The sequence below is a fragment of the Carcharhinus amblyrhynchos genome, chromosome 3, assembly GCF_965287045.1.
Source record: "Carcharhinus amblyrhynchos chromosome 3, sCarAmb.v2.hapA, whole genome shotgun sequence".
In the NCBI taxonomy this organism is placed as follows: domain Eukaryota; kingdom Metazoa; phylum Chordata; class Chondrichthyes; order Carcharhiniformes; family Carcharhinidae; genus Carcharhinus; species Carcharhinus amblyrhynchos.
Genome location: NC_137326.1, coordinates 111,825,046 through 111,844,119, shown reverse-complemented (window position 1 = coordinate 111,844,119; position 19,074 = coordinate 111,825,046). Strand labels below are relative to the sequence as shown.

The 19,074-nt window shown below is 40.8% G+C and overlaps 1 protein-coding gene across 3 annotated transcripts in view; it reads left to right on the top strand.

Moving 5' to 3' along the window:
* The window catches only part of atp11b (ATPase phospholipid transporting 11B), a 165,331-nt gene that overhangs the window by 86,594 nt on the left and 59,663 nt on the right, over positions 1–19,074 (top strand). For 2 of the 3 annotated variants that reach the window (XM_080185739.1, XM_080185741.1), the window contains exons 20-26: positions 1,865–2,018; positions 5,635–5,737; positions 8,789–8,934; positions 10,931–10,990; positions 14,096–14,223; positions 14,961–15,099; positions 16,028–16,051. In XM_080185739.1, coding sequence (XP_080041865.1) covers positions 1,865–2,018; positions 5,635–5,737; positions 8,789–8,934; positions 10,931–10,990; positions 14,096–14,223; positions 14,961–15,099; positions 16,028–16,051 — 754 coding nt within the window. The remainder of the gene's footprint in view (positions 1–1,864; positions 2,019–5,634; positions 5,738–8,788; positions 8,935–10,930; positions 10,991–14,095; positions 14,224–14,960; positions 15,100–16,027; positions 16,052–19,074) is intronic. The other variant, XM_080185740.1, reaches the window with a different exon arrangement.

Sequence of the window (19,074 nt, the reverse complement as noted above, 5' to 3'; positions counted from 1 at the left end):
AATAGCTGAACTACTTTGGTGTCAGACAGGGTCAAGTGGGCAGCATGGTAGCACAGTGGGTAGCACTGCTGCTTCACAGCTCCAAGAACTTGGCTTTGATTCCCGGCTGGGGTCACTGTCTGTGTGAAGTTTGCACATTCTCCTCGTGTCTATGTGGTTTCCTCCCACAGTCCAAAGACGTGCAGGTTAGGTTGATTGGCCATGCTAAAATTGCCCTTTAGTGTCTGAAGTGCGTAGGTTAGAGGGAGTAGTGGGTAAAATATGTAGGGATATGGGGTTAGAGCCTGGGTGGGATTGTGGTTGGTGCAGACTCGATGGGCCGAATGGCCTCTTTCTGCACTGTTGGGTTCTATGATTCTATAAGTGCCTCTTGAACGTGAGGAAGCAAAGATTGGTGCAGTACAAAGAGATTATATTGCTAACAGTGAGGGCAAGTAGGGATTTTATTGTAAACAAGGACATCACAGGTGAAGAGTGGTGTAGTTGCATGATGGGCCAAAAGAGTTTTTGTGGAGGGAGATGTATCATGTTGTCACATAGCAATGAAGTCGGGGAGGGGATGGGGGTAGAGGATAAAGTGACTTGGAGATTGAAATCAAAAAGAACAAGGAGTCACTCAGTTGAGGCTAAGGGGGAACAGCTTAACTTTTTAAAAATGGTATGGCCTCAGCAGGGTGGAGGCAAATGAGGGATTTTAAAGGATAGGCAAGAGGGTTTGGATAATTTGAAGTGCTCTGAGGAGAAGACACCAGAGGAATAGATAGAGAAACAAAGATGTACTTTGGTGATTAAGGACTGCACCATCTCTGTGCTTATTTGAAAGGCCAGATGGTGGATGGTACAGAGACACAAAGAGGCTTCAATCAGGATGGTGGTGCTGCCACCGATGAGGGAAGTTTCTGTTGTTGCAACCATCCATATTAAAGTTATGAATAACAGGGGTTTAGTTTGAGTGGACAGACGTTCTGAAGGGAAGTCTGAAGAGGGACCATGGTTGTTGATGGGAAAGGTAGAGCTCATGAAGGCAATAATGGTGAGACGAATGGGCAGGAGGGTGGCAAGATTAGCCTCTTCCCACACAACCCCCAGCAGCATGTCAAGTATGGACATTGGTGAAAGTGGGAGAAAAGCATGTTTAACATTACAAAAATTCAGACAAATTGGATCTGCATGCTTTTCTGCCATGTAAAGAATTTGTGCATGAGCAGTCATACTTACAATTTAAGAATAACAACAGAGAGTACAAAATACAAGAGGATCATCTTTAATAAAACAGGTGGAAGTATGTAAAACAAATAACCACCATGGACTGAAACAAAAAAAAGGTTTCACAAAGGAACTAGACAAGTCTTTCTTAACAGGTGGTATTTAGGATTACCAGAAAGGCATGAAGGGGTGGGCAAGATCGGTTATAGATCTTCTGCCTGAAATAGTTAATATTTTTGGAAAGTTGGTAATGTAAACAAAAACAAGTAATGTTGTCAAGTTATTTTCCATATTTAATTTGTTTGTTCAAGTCTAAGAATTAGCTAATTATGAAAATCTGAGTGCATGTGAAAAGGTACATCCTGTTAAAACGCAGTGATTATTATCATAAATGAATTCTCCCCAATACATAATGGGATAAGTTGGCTTAAGCAAACATGACACAATGCCATAAATACATTTCCTGTGCATTTTGAGTGGATGGTGTAAATTAACAAATGGATCCATAACTTTTAAAGTTGAGGGTCAATTCTACTTTTAATTAAATTGAGTCTTCGAGCCTTGTCTGAAATAGACTGGCCCAGGTAGTGTTTTATCTTGTGTACATGCACAGATTAACTGTGAATTCTAAATTTTAACAAATGGTTTATGATTGCAGAATAAAACAGGATCATGTGATTCAACATGGTTTGGTTGTCGATGGAACCAGCCTTTCAATTGCACTCAGAGGGCATGAAGAAAAGTTCATGGAAATTAGCAAAAATTGCAGTGCTGTGCTATGTTGCCGAATGGCACCCTTACAGAAAGCAAAAGTAAGTATTCAACGGTGCAATTGGTCAAAGAAATCAAAACAAATGCAATTTTTTGTGTTGTTTGTGTTAATTTGGTAATATCAAACTGTGATCTAGTATAATAATAGACTAAAAATCCCAGGCTCCCCATATCCTTAAATATATTGATATGGAAATAGTTTTTTTTAACCTGCAATAGGAATCGCATTAGCAATAGAATTGCTTTAATAGCAATCATTAAATTTCAACTCCTATGTTGGCTCAGTGCAGCTAATGTATTTCCCAATTAGATAAGATTATCAAGTTTATATACTTGATTCCTATCTCTGGTGACATTTCACCTCAAGTCTTCCCCAGGCGAGTGAAAAGAAAATCAGCTTGCATCTGACTGGAGATCCCCAGTGGAAGCTTTGTGCATCAGTCAAGGGCTAGTGATTACAAGTTTATTCAGGTACATATGTCACACAGTCCCTTCTTCACGCGCATTGTTCCACAAGTGGGAAGGTTGCTTTCGTGAGAAAGTTGGGATGGGCGTACTAGTGTATAGCTTTTATTTAAAGTCTTCACTGGTTCCTGTGCTATGTAGACAGAGACATGTAGCATAAAAGCAAGAAAGATGTGATGAGGCTTTGTAAATCACTGGTTCTTCCTCAACTGCATTAATGTTTAGAAAGAAATTTGGCCGATTGAATAAGTAACTGGCTGTCTCATAGAAGGTGGTGGAGGGAATATTTTCAGACTGGAGACCAGTTACCAGCAGTGTACCGCAGGGATCAATGCTGGGCCTTCTGCTATTTGTGATTTTTATCAATGACTTGGAAGAGGGGGCTGAAGAGTGGGTTAGTAAATTTGCTGACGACACCAAGATTGGTGGAGTAGTGGATGAGGTGGAGGGCTCTTGTAGGCTGCAAAGAGACATTGATAGGTTGCAGAGCTGGGCAGAAAAGAGGCAGATGGAGTTTAACCCTGATAAGTGCAAGGTGATTCATTTTGGTAGGACAAACTTGAATGTGGATTACAGGGTCAATGGCAGGGTTCTGAGGAATGTGGAGGAGCAGAGAGGTCTTGGGATTCGTATCCACAGATCTCTGAAGGTTGCCACTCAAGTGGATAGAGCTGTGAAGAAGGCTTATAGTGTGTTAGCGTTTATTAACAGGGGGTTTGAGGTTAAGAGCCATGGGGTTATGCTGCAACTATACCAGATGTTGGTGAGACCACATTTGGAATATTGTGTGCAGTTCTGGCCACCTCACTGTAAGAAGGATGTGGAAGCATTGGAGAGAATGCAGAGGAAATTTACCAGGATGCTGTCTGGTTTGGAGGGTAGGTCTTACGAGGAAAGGTTGAGGGAACTGGGGCTTTTCTCTTCAGAGCAGAGGAGGATGAGAGACAACTTCATTGAGGTTTATAAGATAATGAGGGGGATAGATAGTGTGGACCTGCAGAGACTATTTTGTTGGGTGGATGTAGCTGTTACTAGGGGGCATAACTATAAGGTTCATGGTGGAAGATATAGGAGGGATGTCCAAAGTAGATTCTTTACTCAGAATGCTCTGCCTGCTGTAATAGTAGAGTCGGGCACTTCAGGAACTTCAAGCGGTTATTGGATAGGCACATAGAGCACACCAGAATGATGGGGACTGGGATAGCTTGACCTTGGGTTTGGACATAGCTCAGCACACCATCGAGGGCCAAAGGGCCTGTACTGTTCTATGCATTAATGTGCTGTATTTTTTTTTAGTTTAGTGCCACAAGTAGGCTTACATTAACACTGCAAAATCTCCTAGTTACCACACTCCGGCCTCTGTTTGGGTGCACTGAGGAAGAATTTAGTGTGGCCAATGTACCTGGCCAGCACATCTTTCGAGCTGAGAGAAAACCGGAGCATCCAGAGGAAACCTATGCAGACGTGGGGAGAAATTGCAGACACCATACAGATAGTCTGCCAACTGGGAATCAAACTCAGATCCCTGGCGCTGAGGCAGCAGTGCTAAATACTGTGCTGCCTCTGGACACTTTACTTTAGGAAAGCTATAAAGGCATTCCTGAGAACACAGCAAAGATTTATAAGATGTTTCTGGGTGTGAGAAATTTTAGCTAGGTGAATAGATTGGAGAAGCTGAGATTTCCTTTGGAGAAGAGAAGGTTGATGGGAGATTTGAAAGAAGAACTCAAAATCATGAGGGGTCTAGATAGTTTCAGAGTTTATTTAATAGTGTCACAAGTAGGCTTGCTTTAACACTGCAATGAAGTTACTATGAAAATCCTCTAGTTGCCACACTCCGACGCCTGTTTGGGTACACTGAGGGAGAATTTAGCATGGCCAATGAGCCTAACCAGCACATCTTTCGTACTGCGGGAGAAAACCGGAGCACCCGGAGGAAACCCACACAGACACAAGGAGAACATGCAGACTCTGGACAGACAGTGACCCAAGCCAGAAATGGAATCCAGGTCCGTAGTGTTGAGAGGCAGCACTGCTAACCACTGTGCCACTCGATAGAGTAGATCGAGAGAAACTTTTCCATTAGTGGATCAAGAACCAATTTAAGGTGGTTGGCAAAAGAGACCAGACAAGGAAAATAGTTTTTATATAGAAGGTGGTCAGGATCTGGAATGCACTACCAAAAAATGATTGAGAGATACTTAATTGTGACTTTCAGAAGAGAATTGTATACATCCTCTGAAAGGAGGGCATTTTCAGGGATATAGGCAGGAGTGGGAACTGCACTAGCTAAATTGCTCTTGCAGAGAGCTAACATGAAACCGAGCTGAAACTGTGCTGTGACTTGTATGATGCACGGTTTTGATAGATTTAGAGCTGGGAATGTCTTCACTTTGAAGTGATTGCTCTGCCACAGATCATGCAAGGCAAGTGTGCCCAGGAGACTCCACAGTCACAGTCGATCTAAAGATCATGCACACTATATTAAGGCCAAGCAAAATAGCAAAATGCCTGTGGGCATGCACGTTACAATTGCATTGTGCTTTTCGTGTTACCTGATGGATTCTGCCTTATGGTGTTTACCATGTTTCACAGCAAGGGTGATATGTCTGTCTCTGTTTGGACAATTAGCTAATGAAAGTATCCCCTCCATACTCTCAGAAAATGTAATATGACAAGTTCTGAAACTGCGAGTCAATTGAGAGATATCCTATTGGTCTTTGGAAGCATATTTTCACAGGAGTTGATTTCAGCATGTGAAGCCTCTCTTTGTTCAGACAGGTTTGCAATAAGCCAGGCAACATACTGAAGACATTATGGGTATCATGGGATCAGCATGACTTGTGTATTTTGGAACTTATGGCATCAGTCATCTTAAATGGTTATTCTTGTAATCTGTGCAACTTCATTTCATTGTGCATTCTCCCTTAGAAGTATCAGAGATAATCACCCTCCAGTGGTGAACACGGAGTACTCACACTCCACACTCAGTGGGCTGTAGCTGCAGTGCCTGATTACTTTACTCACAGGCTAGAGCATTCACTTTTAGAGTGTTAAACTGATAAAGAACCTAATGTTAGATTTTACCCATTTTTTAAAATTTTGCATTCATCAGTGTAGTTATTTGTGGACCATGTCTTATGTCTTGTATCATGTGACTTAAAATGGGTGTTTGGTTTTGTATATTTTCAGGTAGTCAGGCTCTTGAAGACATCACCAGCCAAACCTATTACCTTAGCAATTGGTGATGGTGCAAATGATGTCAGCATGATAATGGAAGCAAATATTGGCATAGGTATGTAAACAGAAAATTGCCAGCTCGTAGAATCATAGAACCATTCAGCACACATTAAATTAGAGGCCATCCAGCCTGACATTATTCCCTTGAAACTTAATATAGCTGCACTCCCTCTGACTTTGTTCATTTTGCTGCATGATTCCGTGCCCTTATTCTCTCCCTCCCTTCCCCCGCACCCCCCAACACCACACTGCCAAATTAGTTTAAACACCTTCCAGCAGCATTAGCAAAAAGGACGTTAGTCCCATTCTAGTTCAAATGCAGACTATCCCACTTGTACAAGTCCCATCTTCCCCAAATATTGTCCCAGGAATCTGAAACCCTCTCTCCTACACCCTCTTAAGCCATGCAGTCATCTGCACTACCCTCCCATTTCTGTGTTCACTAGCACACAGCACTAGGAGTAATCCTCAGATTACAACCTAAAAGGTCTTACTTTTTAGTCTACTGCAAAACTCCCTGAATTCTTGATGTAAGATCTCATCCCTCTTTCTGTCTGCCGACCACATCAACACCTATCTGTACCCCTGACTATTGAATCCCCAATTATTATTGCCCTGCCGTTCCCCCCCACCCCGCCGGCCCCCATCCTACTTATGGTGCCAGTAGCTTGACTGTGTCTGAACTCCCTGGATAAACCAGCACACTCGGCCTCCAAAATGGAATACCGATTTGTGAGTGAGACCCCAGGGGGCTCCTCAACTACTTGCCTACATCGCTTGGACTGCCTGGTGGTCAGCCGTTCCCTTACTTCCTCAAATCCCTTCAGTTGCGCTGTGACTACCTCCCCAAATGTACTATCCACAATGCTCTCAGACTCACAGATGCTCCACAGTATTCCCAGCCACCGTCCCAGACCTGAAAGTCGAACTTCCGGAAACTGCAGCTGGACACGTTTCCTGCATTATACTGGTCTCTGGCACTGGAAATGTGCCTGACCTCCCACATTGAGCAAGAAGAGCAAACCACAGCTTCGAGCTCTCCTGCCATGACTAAACTCTTTGAGCTTAAAAACTTTATAAGATCTTTTTAAAAAAGAAATAAAGGAAATAATTCCCTATCCTTACCAAACAATGAGTTTCAATTTAATGTGGTTTGGAAATATCCACTAGGATTTACTCACCAATGCATCCGTTGGTCTTGCATCACTTTCTGTCTTTTTTTTCAGTCAGAGGAGGAGGGAGGGTGGGTTGTGCAGAGTTTCAGACTTGATCACTCCTCGCCACCAGTTCTTTCTCTTCCCACTTTGGAGTTTAGAAGGCTGAGGGGGGATCTTATAGAGACATAAGGTAATGAAGGGGATAGATAGGGTAGAGGTAGAGAGATTCTTCCCGTTTAGAAAGGATAGCAGGACTAGAGGGCACAGCCTCAAGATAAGAGTGGGGGGGTGGGGGTGCAGTTTAGATCAGAGTTGAGGAGGAACTTCTTCACTCAAAGGGTGGCGAATCTCTGGAATTCTCTGCCCGTTGAAGTGGTGGAGGCTACCTTGTTGAATATATTTAAGTCACGGGTAGATAGGTTTCTGATAGGGGAATTAAGGGTTATGGGGAGAAAGCGGGAAAGTGGAAGTGATCCACTTCAGATCAGCCATGATCTTATTGAATGGCAGGGCAGGCTCGAATGGCTAGATGACCTACTCCTGCTCCCATTTCTTATGTTCTTATAATAGATGTGACTGCGCTGACTTGTTCCAGAACGCTCTTTCTGCTCTGTTACTGGTACATTACAGTTTTATTTATGACGTGAAAGAGCAGAATTGTAATGGGCTCCACAGTTTCTAATAATCGTGGCTGAAAGTGAATCAAAACACACCAAATAACATTTAGACATCAGTCAATAAATTAATTGGAATGTGCCCGATCGTTTGACTTTTATTTTTCATGTATATTTGTCACCAAATAGATATTTGGCAGACTTTTTTAATCATTTCAGTTCTGTGCATGAGTTTAGATGAGGGTAGTGCAATTGATGTAATCTACATGGACTTCAGTAAGGCTTTTGACAAGATCCCGCATGGGGGACTAATCGAGAAGATAAGAGTCCATGGGATCCAGACAAATTGGATCCAAAATTGACTTGATAACAGAAGGTGACGGTTGAAGGCTGTTTTTTGTGACTGGAAGCCTGTGTCCAATGGTGTACTACAGGGATCAGTGTTGGGTCCCTTGTTTTTGTACATTAATGATCCAGCTGGTAATGTTTGGGGTATGATCAGTAAGTTTGCAGATGACACAAGAATTAGTGGCGAGGTAAATAGTGACTGGGAAAGCCTTAGATTATATGATGATATAGATGACTGGTCAGATTGGCAGAACTGTGGAAAATGGAATTTAACCCTAAAAACTGTGAGCATTTTGGGAGGACTAACAAGACAAGGGAAAGCTGAGAAGTACACAGGTTATGATGGAGCTGTTGAAAACTCTCAGGCCTCAGTTAGCATACTGTGCAGTTCTGGTCACCAGACTATAGGAAAGATGTAAATGCACTAGAGAGGGTGCAGAGAAGATTCACCGGATTGCCTGGCCTGGAGCACTTCAACTATGAAGAGAGATAGGATAGGCTAGGGTTGTTTTCTTTCAAACAGAGAATGCTGAGGGGGGACCTGATTGAAGTGTACAAAATTATGAAGGACATAGAGTAGATAGGAAGCAACCTTTTCCCTTAGTAGAGGAGTCAAAAACCGTGGGGCAGGAGATTTAGTGAGGATTTGAGGAAAAACATTTTCACCCAGAGGGTGGTGGAAATCTGGAACAGTCTGCCTGTAAGGCAGGAATCCTCACAAAATTTAAAGAATGTTTAGATGAGCACTTGAAATGCCATAACATGCAAAGCTACAGACCAAGTGCTGGAAAATGTGGTTAGAATAGATAGGCAATGATGGCCAACACTGCCACCGTGGGCCGAAGAGCCTCTTCCTGTGCTGTAATACTGACTCATAATATTTCTCCCAGTGTACACTGTGTATGTGAATTATGTGCAGTATGAAGTGCCTTGAAATGTTATGTTATTATTTTTACATTTAACTTTCATTAATCATTTTCCCCACAGGAATTATGGGCAAAGAAGGAAGGCAAGCAGTAAGAAATAGTGACTATGCGATAGCAAGGTTCAGATTCCTCGCTAAGTTACTGTTTGTCCATGGCCACTTCTATTATGTCAGAATATCAAATCTTGTACAGTACTTTTTTTATAAGGTATGTTGTTTTGATGAACCTTCTGTAATTTTATCGGTCACATTTTTAACATTGGCCTGCTAATTAACACAACTTTCTGTTTTCCCTTTTCTCCTTTTGACCTCTTTTTCCTGATTTCTATGGTGCTATATGCACTTGACTACAGTTTTATATAAAGCTTGCATTCTTATAGCACCTTTTATGACCACAGGACATCACAAAGCCCAGGTGTAGCCAAAGTTTCTGAACCTGAGAACTGCAAACTATACCTTCAGACGTTCAAGCTGCAAGACATTGACAACTTTCGCAGACATGCTACTCACTGCTTAACTGACTTTGGAAGCCTTGCTCTTCCAATGTGGGAAATCCAGTCCAGAGGCTGATAATAGATTATACTTGGAAAAAGGAGTTTAACCACTTACTGAATAGCAGATTTCATTTGGAAAACCTATGTCGCAGTCTGGTAGATACTTGCTTTCCTCTGTTCTGCATAGAACTGTTCCCTCTTACTCGAGACAGAGGCTGCAGGCCAGCTGGTCTGCAGGGAGTGAGTGGATTAGGGAGTTGAGGTCACTCCAAAATCATACTGCTTGAGTCACGTAGACCTCTGACGGACTGACGGGAAACTATGAAAAGAATCTTGACGGAATTGGATGGAGACTGAATCAGTCACGGATTTGCTGAGCTGCAGAGCAAATTCGGGAAGAGCTGAAATGAACTCTTGATCTTGTTTGTATCCCTCCTTCCTCCCAGTGTTGTTCCCTTCTCTCCAGTTCTCTCCCTATGTGAAACTGTTTACCTCCCTCCAATGTGCAATGTAGTGGTTTAAAAACTCGAGGAATGAGCCATACTCTTAGGTGTAGCAGCATACAGCTTAGAAGCTGCAGTTTGGCTATCCTTTTATAGCCAATAATGTAGTTGTGAATTGTACTGGCTGTTTAATGACATCATGAAGATGGCAGATATTGACACTGAAAGCTGGGAGACAGTGGCTAATGGCCATGAGCGTTGGAGGCAGACTGTTTGGGTTGGCGTTGACAAATGAAAAGTTCAGCTGGCTGAGAAGATGGCCCAGGGAAAACAAAACCCAGCAAATTGTGCATCTTGGCCCACTCCCTCTGCAGCAAATGTGGCTGAGACTGCCATGCCAGAGTGGGGCTCCTGAACTATACCAGACAATGCTTAACAGAGATAATAACCATGGCAAAAACCATTACCTTTTGAGATGGAAGGCTGTCGCCACGATTATAAGGTAGAAAATGTGGAAGTCAATTTGTGCATAGCAAGATTCCACAAATAACAATGTAATAATGAGTATATAATCAATTTTTATGATGTTGATTGAGGAATAAATATTGGCTAGGGCCTCAGGAATAACTCTATTACTCTTCTTCAAAATAGTACCACGGGATCTTTTTGCATCCAGCTGAGTTTACCTTTTCATTGAAACAATGCAGTACTGGAGTGTCACGGTTTGACTTTGGTGCCCAAGTATCTGGAGTGTTATTTGAATCCAAAACCTTCTGACACAGAGGCAAGAGTACTACCAGCTGAGCCATGATTTGGTGCCATGGCCAAATGTCTACTCTATGAACCGAGACATTAAATGTCGTCAGGCTGTTTGAGAGTGAAAGGTTCCCCACATAAGCTTGATCTCATCTTGTCCATCTACTGGCTTTTCAAACAGGATTGTAATCTGGAATGCAAAACATAATGTTTTCTCCTTTCACTAACAAAGGAGCGCAAGGTCCAGCACACCTTAGACTTGTCTATGCTGAGTTTACTGATAACAAGCCTGGAAACTTCAGTGGGGCAATGTCATTGAGGGTGTGTTTTTAAAGAAAATTCTCTGCATAAAGTTAAATTAACTCCTCTCGTGATCTCAGAGTCAAGTGTAGATATGTGGATTTTGTAGCCTTTTAATAATTGCCTTCAGCTAATTTAATATTATGTATTATTTTTCAAAGACATCTGATACCGTGTTTAAAGACTAACAACTATCTTTTTCTCTCCCCAGAATGTCTGTTTTATTACCCCTCAGTTTTTATATCAGTTCTTCTGTTTGTTTTCACAGCAGGTAAGAATTACTATTAACATAGTGAAATTAGGACCAGAATTTATTTTTTTTTTGTATACAGCATTTGTTACTTCCCTCAGTTCTTATTAAGTGAAAGTGTACAATTTATTTTCTGTGGCAGGGTTACTCTGCATATCACATGCATTTTATTAAGATTTTCATGCCAGGGTATTTTCTAGGATTCCTGCAATTCTGGCCTGTACATGACAGTATCCCTCACTCCACATTAGCCAGCTTCTATCTTTAGCCGGTTAAACCTGCAAGTTCTGCAATTTGCTCCCTAAACCTTGTCACTTAAGATACTTATTTAATAACCAATTCATAGACTAAGTGTTTTGGAGCAAGCCAAAGATGTGAACAGTATTTTTATCTGTATGCATAAATATGTATATGTTTACATATATTTTGGGGAGGTGCTGGTATAGTTGTATTGTCATTGGATTAATCATCCAAAGATCCAGGATAATGTTCTGAGGACCTGGATTTCAATCCCACCACAACAGACGGACAAATTTTCGATCAATAAAGAGTCTGGAATTAAACATCTACAGATGACCATGAAACCATTGTCATAAAAACTCATCAGGTTCACTGATGGCCTTTAGGGAAGGAATCTGTAGTCCTTACCCCGTCTGACAGTGTGTGACTCCATGCACAGCAATGTGGTTGACTCTTAAGCGCCCTCTGAAATGGCCTTGCAAGCCTTACTCAGTTTTCAAAGCATTTAGAGATGGGCAGTAAATGCTAGCACAGTCGGCAGCATCCACATCCCATGAATGAGTGGCAAAAAAAAGTTCTTAATTCCTGAAGAAATATAGAGATCCTGAAACAACACAACACCGTCTGACAATTTGTCCTGTGGAGGCTGTTTTCTTCGCTTAAAGTTGAATTTGTGTGCATGTCTGTTCAACTGTAATATCTATTTTACATATGTTTTGCCGCAGGGCTAGTAATCCAGAGGCTAATGGTGGTAGTCTGGGGACCCTGGTTCAAATCCCACCATGGCAAATGATTGAATTTCAATTCACTAAAAATCTGGAATTAAGTGTGCAATGATGGCCACCATCCAATATCCTATAGGGAAGGAATCCTGCTGCCGTACATGATCTGGTGTATATGTGATTCCAGTCCCACAACACTGGTTGAATTGTAAATACTGTCTGAAATGGCCTAGCAAGCCACTCAGATGTATCCAACTACAAAGACAACAGAAAGGAATGAAACACATGGACCACCCGGCATTGGAAGCAACAGTGACAAACCCAGCCCTGTTGACCCTGCAAAGTCCTTCTTACCAACATCTGGCAACTTGTGCCAAAATTGGGAGAACTGTCTTACCGACTAATCAAGCAACAGCCTGACATAGTCATACTTACGGAATCATACTTGAAAGATAATGTCGTAGACACCATCATCATCATGCCTTGTCTCACCAGCAGGGCAGACACAGCAGAGGTGGCAGCACAGTGGTAAATAGTTGGGAGGGCATTGCCCTGGGAGTCATCAGCATCGACTATGGACCTCCATGAAGTCTCATGGCACCAGGTCAAACATGGGCAAAGAAACCACCTGTTGATTCTACATACTGTCTCCCTTGGATCCGTGCTCCTCTATGTTGAACACCAACGGAGGAAGCACTCAGCATAGGAAGGATGCTTGGAGTGGGGGATCCCAATAACCGTTGCCAAGAGTAGCTTGATAGTACTACCACAAACCTAGCTGGCCATGTCTTAAAGGACACAGTTGTTAGACTGGGCCTGCGACTGGTGGTAAGGGAACCAATTAGAGGGAATAAACATACTTGACCTCATGCTCACCAACCTGCCTGCATCTATCCATGACAGTATCAGTAGGAGTGACTACCATTCTATCCTTGTGGAGACAAAATCTTGCTTTCGTATTGAGCGTACACTCCATCGAGACCGCAGACAGATCTAGCAGCTCTGGCAATAGCACTGACGACTTATGCTCCAGAACTTGCTGCTTCCCTTGCCAACCTGCATCAGTATAGCCACAACACTGACATCTACCCAGCCATATGGAAAATTGACAAGGCATGTCCTGTACACAAGAAACAGAACAAATCCAACCCAGCCAATTACTGCCCTATCAGTCTATACTCAATCATCAGTAAAGTGATGGAAGGGGTTGTCAAAAGTATTATCAAACAGCACTTTCTCAGCAATAACCTGTTCATTGATGCTCAGTTTGGGTTCCACCGGGTTCACTCAGCTCCTGACCTCATTAATCTTGGTTCAAACATAGACAAAAAAGATGATTTCCAAAGGTGAGGCACGAGTGACTGCCTTTGATATCAAGGCAACATTTGACTGTGGCATCAAGGAGCTCTAGCAACCCTGGGGTCAATGGGAATCAGGGGGAAAATCTACCACTGGTTGGATTCATACCTGACACAAAGGAAGATGGTGGTGATTGTTGGAGGTCAATCATGTTAGTTCCAGGACATCACTGCAGGAGTTCCCCATAGCCTCTGACTTGCTTTCGTAGCCACAGTGTTTATGTGGCTAGTCCAGTTCAGTTTCTGGTCAATAGTAATGCTCGTTATGGTGAGCATCAGATTTTGACATCCACACATGCGTAGTAAAACACGGAAATGCATGTTTTCCTATTCTCTGGATTTGCTACCTGCATTGCTGTTCTCCCTGACAGCGAATGTAGGCTGACAATCACCCCAAAAAAAATCTTTTTCTAGAGGGCAGTTTGGAGATTTCTTTATAGTGTAGAGGTACGCCGTGACATATCAAAGGTTTGGAACCACTAACCTAGAGGTTCCTCCCCAAATCCCTCACCATTCTGACTTAGAAATGTATAGCCATTCCTTCACTGTTGACATATCAGAATCCTGGAACTCCCTCCCTAACTGAACTGAGTGTACCTATACCTTTGGATTGCAGAGGTTCAAGAAGACAATTCACTACCAACTTCTCAAGGGCAACTAGGGATGGGCAATAAATACTGGCCTAGTCAGTGATGCCCGCATCCCATAAATGAATTTTACAAAGCCTGTGTGGATGATGGATTTTCGTACGTTAATAACTAGAGAGCTATTTAAGCTTCAATTACCACAATGTATTTTTCTTACAGACATTGTATGATGGTGCTTACCTGACATTGTACAACATTTGCTTCACTTCTTTACCCATCCTCATGTACAGTTTGTTGGAGCAAGATGTGCAGTCTCAGATACTGAAGAACAAGCCAGCATTATACAAGTAGGTTGAATTTGATTACTACATTCTTTGTATCTTTTCCACATTGCTAAATGAAAGCCATTGATTTTTTTTAAGTTGTGGCAATGAAATATTCAGATGGTCTGTCTACACCTATTTTAAATATTAAGAAGGGTAAAGAAGAGGGTGATTTTAACCTGAAAGCCAGAATGGTGGTGGTCTACTGAAACAGCAGTGTTGGTACAAAACTCAAATTGTGAATAAGTTTACAGATGAGCATAAAATAAGTTTCAAAACTTTACAAAATGTGTATTTAGCCAATTATTTAGTGGGTGAGGTGGTGGTGTAGTGGTATTGTTACTTGACCCAAAATAGAGTAAAAGGTTTTTCCCAAAATAAGGTACTGTTACTGGACTAGTAATTCAGAGACCCAGGGTAATGTTCTCGGGACTCTGGCTCAAATCCCAACACAACAGATGGTGACATTTGAAAAAGAAGTCTAATGATGACCATGAAATCATTGTCAATTGTCATGAAAACCCATCTGGTTCATTAATACCCTTTAAGGAAGGAAATCTACCATGCTTATCTGGTCAGTACTTTATGTGACAATATGTTGACTCTTGGTTTAGCAAGCCACTCGGTTCAAGGACAATTGGGGATGGGCAATAAATGCTAGTCTAGCCAGCGATGCACACATTCCATGAATGAATTTAAAAGATAACCAAAATCATTCTTCTTATTTTGTTTAAGCTCATTAATATTTTGTATTTTTACAGAGAAATTAGCAGAAATGAGATGTTGTCCCTCAAAAGATTTCTGTATTGGACACTGCTAGGATTTTGTCATGCCTTTATATTTTTCTTTGGTTCTTACCTTCTGAGGGGAGGAGATGCATCCATGATGGGGAATGGGCAGGTAGGACCTACTTTTTAAAACTAAAACTCTTAAAGGTATTTTTCATCTTAGCATATCTCTCCATTTTAAAGTTTAATTGAGTTTGAAGCGTGATGAGAATTAGTGAACTGAGCAGCTTTTCGAATTTTCATATTAATAAAATTGTCTTCATTGCTTAAAATCATGTTACCTTTATAGCTTTCAGATGTAGTGTGCCATATGCCAGAAAATGGAATAATGTTTGAAGTGTATTATCTTAGCACTAAAAGTATTCAAAGTTGATTATAATACGGGAAGCAAAGAAGGTGATGGTTGAAATAAAAACAAAATATTGTGAATGCTGGAAACCCGAAATAAAAATGGGCAATACTGGATAAACTCAGCAGGTCCTAAAGCACCTGTGAGGAGAGAAACAAGAGTTAATATTTCGAGTCCGTATGCTGAAGAGTCGTACGGAATCAAAATGTTAACTTTGTTTCTCTCTCCACCAATGCTGCCAGACCTGTTGAGTTGATCCAGCATTTCCTGGTTTTACTTCAGATAATGGTTTGGTTTTGAAATGGAAATAAAGCTAACTAGTCCAACTGAAGTGCCACGTTGTATGCAAATAACAGCAGCGGATGGTGACATTGGAAAATCTGAGCCAATAAACCACTTTACAATGATGACTGTATTTGGGTAAATCATCAGTTACTAAGCACTTCGGAAAAAAGCTTCCGGGTGTGATTAGGCCCTAACTAGTCATTTATTTCTCTTTCTAGAAGGTGTGCCATGGAATATTGTAACTGTTACTTTGATAAATTTACAATAAATGTGTTTCCAATTGATAGATTTTTCTAAATACTTTGCAAATATTATTCAATGTTAAATGTTGTGCACTACTTCTGCTTGAACTTTTGGTTCTCTACTGTTTTTCTTTTCCTCTCTTCCACCGCATGCATATCTTCAGATTTTGAAATCCAACAGGCAACTGGTAAGAGTTGACTGTTTTGGATCTTTACATATACAATGGGATAAGGCAGAAGGAGATAAAGGCTATTCGTTATTAATCTTTCTCGATATGGATAAAGCTAAAATATTAATTACAGTTTGAAGCACACCTCGCAGTCCGTTTGTTTTACTAAAACTTGTAAAGATTCACATTTTTGTCATTCAGCGCTACAGTTACTTCATATTTCTAAACTAGATCTTTGATTTATTTTCCTAGAACTATTTTCAAATGTGTGAGTGAATGAATGAATGCCAACAAAGTTTTATAAATCTGTTTGTATACGTGACAAAAAGTACAGTCTTTTTCAGTGGATTAAAGAACACTCGCAGATTTTGTACTAAAATATGTAATGCTCAACTTGTAAAAGCATATTGATAAAAAGATATTACACTTCATGATAAAATCACGCGTGTCCCTTACAGCAATGTAGAATGTGCTGTGATTATCCTGTTGTGCTCATGAATTAGACTATTTGGTGCTCTTTGACATTCGTAGTAAGCAGCAGCAGTATAAAACAAATGTGTACTTGCGTGCAAACATGTATATTTTGATCTGTTACTGGCATAGGAATGGAGTTCAACATAGCAAAAATGCTATGATGACTTACAAATAGTAATGTTTTCCAGTAGATTGGTTTGAGTTGTTACCAGTATTGGTTATTTGTACAGATCTGAGGGAAAAAAAGATAATTCTAGAATATTGTGAAAACTGATATTCTTGTTTCAGGATGATCACTAAAATTAACTATTAGCATGGCAATCAGGAAGTTGGGCTGTTCTTAGGGCTCATCAGAGGTATTTGGGAGGACATTATTTGAGGGAGATTAACAGGCAAGATGCTGAAAGCAAGATTGTAAACAGTTTTATAATTTTAAAGTAGAAAGCTTTAGTTATTCGTTCATTTTTGTGAAGTAGGGTGCAATATTTTAATGTATTTTTAATTAAATTTAAGTTTGTACATAATCTTAGGAATTCCATTTGATACTTGCAAAATATCCTGATTTGGCACCGGCAAAATTTATGTCCAAGTATATGAAAACTGCACAGTAATAAAATTTAAATTAAAGAGTGAAAATTTGAGTACTATGAATTACTTACTAAAAGAACGATGCTACAATTTAAAACTGAAGCATTTTTACTGTACAACAATCAAACAAAGCAAAAACTTACCATCCATACGCTCAAACCCAGAATCGATATTAGTTAAACAAAAATTCACAGGCAAACTGCAGTTAGATATAAAGTATAAATCATACAATAAACGATGCAATGAAGGTAGATCTTAACAATGGGCTCAGCAGTCATCCAGCATATGGGTCATCAATCTTGGTCACAAAAGTCCATCAAAACGCTTGTCAACTTTGCGTTGAATTTCAGCTCCCCTTCGTCCAGGCACTAGCCTGACCTCTAGCTGACAGCAGCGCACAACCAATTTGAGTGGGTATGGTCTTCACCAAAAATAGCCAACACTTGCAGAATATCCTCGACTATGTCTGGGTGAGATTTCTTCCTGTGTTTACCCCAGACTAACGCCGGCATCTCCACATCAAGATGTAGATCCACCAGTGTTATCTTCATGTAACAAGCAGCTCAGCGTCTGTATTTGCTTATTCTTAGCTTCTGGATTTAGTCCCTGTCATCTTCAGCTTGCCTGTATTGTACTACTGGACTGATCAACTGTGTTTGGATTGATTCATGTCCTTTTATATACTTTCAACCAGTTCAATCTCCCGAAAAGTCTTGATTTCTAATCATAGTTTGAGTATTTGGTTCCTAGTTTCCTTTCTCTGTTTCCCTTTTTAGTTTCCGTTTTCAGTTAGTCAGTCTTGAAATAAACACAAGCTTTCAAACCAAAGATTTAATCTCTGTAGGGACTTCCATCATTTTGACATTCCGACAATTAAGAGTTCTGCTATAAGTCCAAATTCGAGGTGCTGAGTAATCTGCTGAATTTGCAGTTAATGATCCTTGGCAATGCTGGACAGAGTTAAGCATTGATAGTTCCTTAGCTTTTTTAAAATCTTTAATGGGACGCGAGCGTAGCTGAAAAGGCCAGCATCTATTGCCCATCCCTAATTAACCTTGAGAAGGTGATGGTGAACCAATTTGAACTGCTGCTGTCCAACTTTTATTAGCCAGCATTTATTGTCCGTGCGAAGGTGGTAGTGAACTACCTTCTTGAACCACAACAGTCCATGTAGTATAGACACACCATAGAGTCGTTCGGAAAGGAGTTCTATGATTTTGGCCCAGCAACAGTGAAGGCAGGGTGATACAGTTCCAAGTCAGGATGATGTGTGACTTGAAGAGGAACTAGCAGGAGTGGTGTTCCCATTCATCTGCTGCCCTTGTCCTTCAGGTAATAGAAACCACAGATTTGAAGGTTTTGGTGAAGGAGGCTAGGCTAGTTGCTTGATGACAGACAGATTTCAGACTATTTCTGAAGCTAGGAACATTAAGTTCTTTATGCATGTGTTCTAACGGAATTATAAGAACTTGCATCTGCTTTCTCAACACTCAGTGATGGGATTGACAAATGCATCACCACAGTGTATCACACTGGTCAATGTGTATTCAAAACAGATTACTTCGCATCCTCAATCACTTATTGAAAGTAGCATACAACAGTTTTGAAGAGGTTATCTTGCACTTAATTGTGAACAAATTTAAGTTCTATGTTTGAAGTATAAGAAACATTCAATGGACTTTATTTAAGGTTCAAGTTTTTAAGAAGACCTAACTTCCCCATTTCTGTAATATAAGACATTTTATTAGCACTAGGGCGAGCAGAATCATATGTATATACTTAAACACAGAAGAGTTGTATTTTTCCTGTCCAGCGTGCAGTGAGAACAGTCATAAACTTGATGCTGCTGATTTAGCTGATCTCCGCGCAAGCCTTGGAGTTGAGCCTATGTTATATGCTAGCCTTCAATCTCATTGTGCTATTGGACTTTAATTTGACGAGAATCTGTAATTATTATCTATTAAATTTCATTTGCTTAA